At 41.1% G+C, this 6,055-nt stretch overlaps 1 protein-coding gene across 3 annotated transcripts; it reads left to right on the top strand.

Moving 5' to 3' along the window:
* The first annotated feature begins 476 nt into the window (after positions 1-476).
* On the top strand, positions 477-5,667 carry LOC139376924 (kelch-like family member 31). Of its 3 annotated transcripts, XR_011627971.1 has the most exons (4): positions 928-1,055; positions 2,272-3,474; positions 3,625-5,038; positions 5,263-5,667. XR_011627971.1 is itself a non-coding variant. In XM_071119930.1 (3 exons), exons 2-3 carry the CDS (start codon positions 2,300-2,302, stop codon positions 4,355-4,357), a joined length of 1,908 nt encoding a protein of 635 aa, XP_070976031.1. In that variant the 5' UTR covers positions 477-1,055; positions 2,272-2,299; the 3' UTR covers positions 4,358-5,667. The 3 variants fall into 3 exon arrangements, 2 of the variants coding, with proteins under 2 accessions (XP_070976031.1, XP_070976032.1); XM_071119930.1 differs by having other exon boundaries at positions 477-1,055; positions 3,625-5,667; XM_071119931.1 differs by having other exon boundaries at positions 852-1,055; positions 2,269-3,474; positions 3,625-5,667.
* The last annotated feature ends 388 nt before the right edge of the window (positions 5,668-6,055 follow it).

Here is a 6,055-nt window from a genome sequence, read left to right on the forward strand (position 1 = left end):
GGCGGTGTCAAAGTGTTTTTTATTAAAGAGGTATGTTCAATTATACAAATATCAATTAGTGAACGTGAGCAGACGTCAATGTCACTGTAAAAGACCCCTCTACATCAGAGCATCCCAAAAAGCCTTTAGTATACAAATGAGCCGATGAAATGATGTGGTCCTAAAGTTACAAATGACACATCCATAAGACACATTAGACATCACGGTTGTCTGAGAATCTTCATTCTCATGATAATATTTTTTCTCCATTTGCAATCGGAACTTTATCACCAGTCGAATGAATCACCAGATAGCCATGACATCTATTTGAGTTATTACATTGGGTTGACAATTAGGCCCTACCCATAATAATCAAGCCAGAGAGATGGATTTGAATGTAGCCTATGCTATATGACAAGTTAAAACCCTGACCTGTTCACCGGACGTGCTATCTGTCCCAGACCTGCTGTTTTCAACTCTCTAGAGACAGCAGGAGAGGTAGAGATACTCTCAGTGATCGGCTATGAAAAGCCAACTGACATTTACTCCTGAGGTGTTGACCTGTTGCACCCTCGACAACAACTTATTATTTGACCCTGCTGGTCATCTATGAACATTTGAACATCTTGGCCATGTTCTGTTATAATTTCCACCTGGCACAGCCAGAAGAGGACTGGCCCCCACACATAGCCTGGTTCCTCTCTAGGTTTCTTCCTAGGTTCTGGCCTTTCTAGGTAGTTTTTCCTAGCCACCGTGCTTCTACACCTGCATTGCTTGCTGTTTGCAGTTTTAGGCTGGGTTTCTGTACAGCACTTTGTGACATCAGCTGATGTAAGAAGGGCTTTATAAATAAATGTAATTTAATTTGATTTAAGTTATTCAGGGTGATCCCAGCTACCATATTACAAGTCAGTAGACTAGTATTGTGTCCCCCTCACACGTATTGGTCAATACTTCCATTCGCATGCTCAGAGGAGGAGTTTACTCCACTTTTCTGGCACTGTTGAGTATAACCAGTCTCTATTGCCCACTATCTGAAGGTGCAAGTCTTTTTTCACCTGCTTCTCATCTCTTTGGTAAGTAAGCCACGTTTAGGCCATATTATTCCTATGTTTGTAATGTCTTTGTGTCTGTCTGTCAATTACAAAAGTTGCCTAAATGTTTGTTAACATGTTTGGTTTGATTTTGGCACAGTGACACAATACAGTAACCTAATGTGTAGGTTTGACACCATAGTTTTATTGTCAGTTTATTTCCATCAGATTTCAAATTAACTAGGAAAGTTTTTACCAAAGGCTGATTATTTTTTAGGCTATAATATAGATCTGCTGACTTTCTGGATAATGTTTAGGATTTTTCTTTCAACTTTCAGTTTCTTTACATTTATAATTTCTACAAAGGTGAATTATTTAATTGATTAGTTGATCAGTTGGCCTTCTTTTTTTAAATCTTCAGAATTAACTGAACTTTTTAGAAGGACATTTGGCTAGGTCCTCCTGACACAAGTCTATAAAAGGAACGTCATGGGTGAGTTATCCAGCGTTGCTATTCCTGGTCACAGAACTGATACATCGCGACAGATGCAGATAGCGGAATGTTGATTCGCTGACTTGCGCTACAGCATTATTCTGGAATAGGCCAACTATATGTCATTTTAACTTATTTGATGGAGAAAAAAAAATGATAGTCTATTGTAACGATGTTTCCGTTGATTATGTCTAACAACATTGCTTTAAATTGTTATCCAATTTTAATGTAAAAAAATGCAAGTAGGATAGAATGGGCCTTCATACTGTTAGAGAATGTAATACCCTTGTCACAATCGTCTCCAAATGTATATTAAAATAAATGTAAAAATTACAACGGTTTATGTTTTCATTAAGGTGTTGAACTTTGGTTGCAACTTTCAAAATATCAAAATAACAGTATAAATGCAAAGAAATTATTGTGTTTTCTTCAGACAGCCTCACTTGTTCACACTGTATTCAGCCACTTTGTCAATTATTCCACAACATACATTGCCAAATGGCCGCAGCAACGTATATAACACGCCTAGATGTAGGACTGACTTTTCGAAAAGAAGGCCTACGTATAACCACAAATACAAGTAAAGCTGTAATGATTATGATATTACACATTTGAATTTGACAATATTTTGTGTGACAATATTTCACTCAACTGTACATCTGTCAGATTTGTCATAAATGTATTAGTTGCCATATGGTGTTGTGACTGTTTTTTCATTTCAACAGGTTGCTCTTGCTTGACATGTTCTTATTTTCCTTCAAGTAGGTCTGGGCTGTGTCCATCTGTTGCAGCCATGGCACCCAAGAAAAGCAAGACTGCCAAAAAGAACAAAGGGGATAACAATGAAATTACTATAATGGTCGAGGATAGCCCGATCAAAAACATTAACGGGCTGAACACCTTGTTGGAGGGAGGAAACAGCTTCACCTGCATCTCAAGTGAAGTCACTGACCCTGTCTATGCTCCTAACCTCCTGGAAGGTCTTTGTACCATGAGGCAGGACAGTTTCCTCTGCGACCTAACCGTCTCCACAAAGTCAAAGTCCTTTGATGTCCATAAAGTTGTCATTGCCTCCTGCAGTGAGTACATTCAGAATATCCTGAAGAAGGATTCCGCCCTCACGAAGATCGACTTGAATGACCTTTCACCCACAGGCCTGGCCACTGCCATCACATACGCCTACTCAGGTAAACTAACCCTGTCGTTGTACAGCATTGGCAGCACCATTGCAGCAGCCATGTTGTTGAAGATCAACACCCTGGTGAAGATGTGCAGCGACTTCCTCATGCAGGAGCTCAGCGTGGAGAACTGCATGTACGTGGCCAACATTGCCGACACCTACGGCCTCAAAGAAACCAAAGAAGCCGCCCAGAAGTTCATGAGGGGGAACTTTATCGAGTTCTCTGAGATGGAACAGTTCCGGAAGCTCACCTACGAGCAGATCAATGACTTCCTCAGTGATGACTCCCTGCAATTGCCCTCTGAGATTACAGCCTTCCAGATAGCCATGAAGTGGTTGGACTTCGATGAGAAGAGATTGAAATACGCCCCAGATCTTCTGACCAACATTCGCTTTGGCACCATCTCAGCTATGGACCTGGTCAATCATGTCCAGAATGTGCCCAGAATGATGCAGGACCCCGAGTGCCATCGTCTCCTGGTGGACGCCATGAATTACCACCTGTTGCCTTACCAGCAGAACATTCTGCAGTCCCGCAGAACAAAGGTACGTGGTGGCCTCCGCGTCATGCTGACAGTGGGTGGACGACCAGCTTTGGCGGAAAAATCTCTCAGCAAAGAGGTTCTCTACAGGGATGAGGACGACGTATGGAATAGGCTGACAGAGATGCCAGCCAAGAGCTTCAATCAGTGTGTGGCAGTCCTGGATGGCTTCCTTTATGTTGCTGGTGGCGAAGACCAGAATGATGCCAGGAACCAGGCGAAACATGCTGTCAGCAACTTCTGCAGGTGAACATTTGATTCTGTATGAGCTTATTCTATTGTAAATGTGTCCTTTCTGCTCTTATAGTATGGCTGGTATTACACAGACCATGACAAGATATTGTACTGTACATTCAAATAATCATTTGTATCTAATAACATGTCTTTGTCCATTAGGTATGATCCTCGATTCAACACCTGGATTCATTTGACCAACATGATCCAGAAGCGCACCCACTTCAGTCTCAACACCTTCAATGGTCTCTTGTTCGCTATTGGAGGTCGTAACTCTGATGGATGCCAAGCTTCATTGGAGTGCTACGTGCCTTCCTCCAACCAATGGCAGATGAAAACCCCCATGGAGATCCCCCGGTGCTGCCACGCCAGCTCTGTCATTGATGGCAAGATCCTTGTTAGTGGTGGTTACATCAACAATGCGTACTCCAGGGCTGTGTGCAGCTATAACCCTTCCACTGATATGTGGCAGGATAAGAACAGTTTGAGCTCCCCTAGAGGCTGGCATTCCACTGCTACAGTTGGAGACCGGGCTTATGTGATTGGTGGCAGCCAGCTGGGTGGTCGTGGAGAGAGGGTGGATGTCTTGGCTGTTGAGTGTTTCAACCCTCACAATGGACAGTGGAGCTACTCTGCCCCGCTAAACACAGGAGTGAGCACTGCTGGTATAGTCAGCATGAATAATAAGATCTATCTCCTTGGAGGCTGGAACGAGATTGAGAAGAGGTACAAGAAATGCATCCAGGTGTATAACCCTGACCTCAATGTATGGACTGAGGATGATGAGTTGCCAGAGGCTACAGTTGGCATCTCATGCTGTGTCGTTACCATACCCACACGCAAAACACGAGAGTCCAGGGCCAGCTCTGTTTCATCTGCACCAGTCAGCATATAGAGTCTGGCAGGTTGTTTGATGTAGTCTGCCAGAGGACCAAAAATCCTCGAGCCAGTCCAATTCAGAAAATCCTTTGTGCAGAAAGTGATCATCCCTCTTTGAGTTCAGAAAAAAAACTGAGAACCTACAAATGTCACACACACACACATCTAATTTGGAATTGAATCAGATATATTCAAATAGTTTTTTATACGTTTTATTAAGGATGGAATTTCTTCCAAATTAAGGCAAATCAAAAAATTGTGATGTGCGACATGAATTCAGGAAGTTGTTTTGTGTTGTGAGACAAATTTAAATATTTTATTATCAAGGGAAACATTTCTTTCCTTTTGGGGCCAATTCAGCCGTAATAGTTGAATCAGCCCTACTCTCCATAGACCACAGATGTTATTCCCAATATTAAACTTATTTGGTGTTGGTTTTGGTGTTGTGCTAATAGTAACTGCATTATTTGTACAATACACATAAACATGCCTATATGGTGAACCCTTGTTATGTCACTATCATTACTTTCCAGTGACATAAAGCTAAATACACTGTATATAGTATAATCAACAACTGGACATATGATGATGATGGAAGACCATTGACTTAAATCCTCATATACAGCAGTGGAGGCTGCTGAGGAGAGGACAGCTCATTAAAAATGGCTGGAATCCATGAAATGGCATCAAACACATGGTAAACCACGAGCCCGTTCTCCACAATTCAGGTGCCACCAACCTCCTGTGATATACAGGTATACAACTGTGATTAACATTTAAAGGGACATTTAAAAAAAAATGTAAACTCATATTCATCATCTCCAGCACCACCCCAACATACAACATATGTAAATGATGGCGTGTTTCTCTGTAGATGGAGGAAGACGAGTGTTTCCACAGACATCATCGGTTTGCATCCAGTATGTTGATGTTGTGGTGCTGCTAGAGATCATACATTTCCCTTTGAAATCTTCATATGTCAATGCAGAAGATAAACTAATTACTAAGCATTCTTTGTTGCTGAAATATGATGATATTGTAGCTTCACGGAGTAGACGCTGCTGGTTTCTTGTTTGTTTGTTTTCTTTAACACACTATACACTACAGTCATGTGAATTGTATGTAATGTCCTGACTCAGAAGAAGCTGTTGGGAAAATGTTGTTATGATGACATTGGTAATATTTGTTTTGTAAAAAGAGTGAATACTGGAAAATACAGCTATTAGCCTGAGCTGTTAAGGGTGTGGGCACTCTGCAACAGTGCCTCCTAATTTCCCTGACAGCTCATGATTTATTTTGTTCTTATATTAAACATTTTAAAAAGTTGTGTTTGACATATAACTGAAATTGTTTGAGAGGTGGATGGTTCTAATTTTCACTTGTAGGTGAAGCTGGATTGATTAGTCTCACACATACCATTTAAGGCAATACACCAGTATTAAAAAAATCCTACATAAATAGTCTGAATTTGTCTTTTCCTGTAATTTATGCAAAGCTATATTTTACAATCATATATGCAAACACTTTTTCACTTTATCTTTGGCATAAGTTCTCATATTTTTACGAGGCCACAGAAGCATTTTGCTTTACGATTTTGACTAGAAAACTATCATGTTTTCCTGCCAAAAGTTTATTACTAGAGCAGGGGGCAAAACGACAGGTCAGGGGCAGGCAGAGGTCAGTAAACCAGATCAGAGTCCATAAGGTACAGAAC

Source organism: Oncorhynchus clarkii, chromosome 20 (assembly GCF_045791955.1).
Source record: "Oncorhynchus clarkii lewisi isolate Uvic-CL-2024 chromosome 20, UVic_Ocla_1.0, whole genome shotgun sequence".
Lineage (NCBI taxonomy): Eukaryota > Metazoa > Chordata > Actinopteri > Salmoniformes > Salmonidae > Oncorhynchus > Oncorhynchus clarkii.

Coding starts and splice junctions, on each gene's coding strand:
- LOC139376924 (XM_071119930.1), top strand. CDS start 2,300: ATGGCACCCAAGAAAAGCAAGACTGCCAAAAAGAACAAAGGGGATAAC. Junction 3,475..3,624: donor GCTGTCAGCAACTTCTGCAG/GTGAACATTTGA, acceptor TTTGTCCATTAG/GTATGATCCTCGATTCAACA.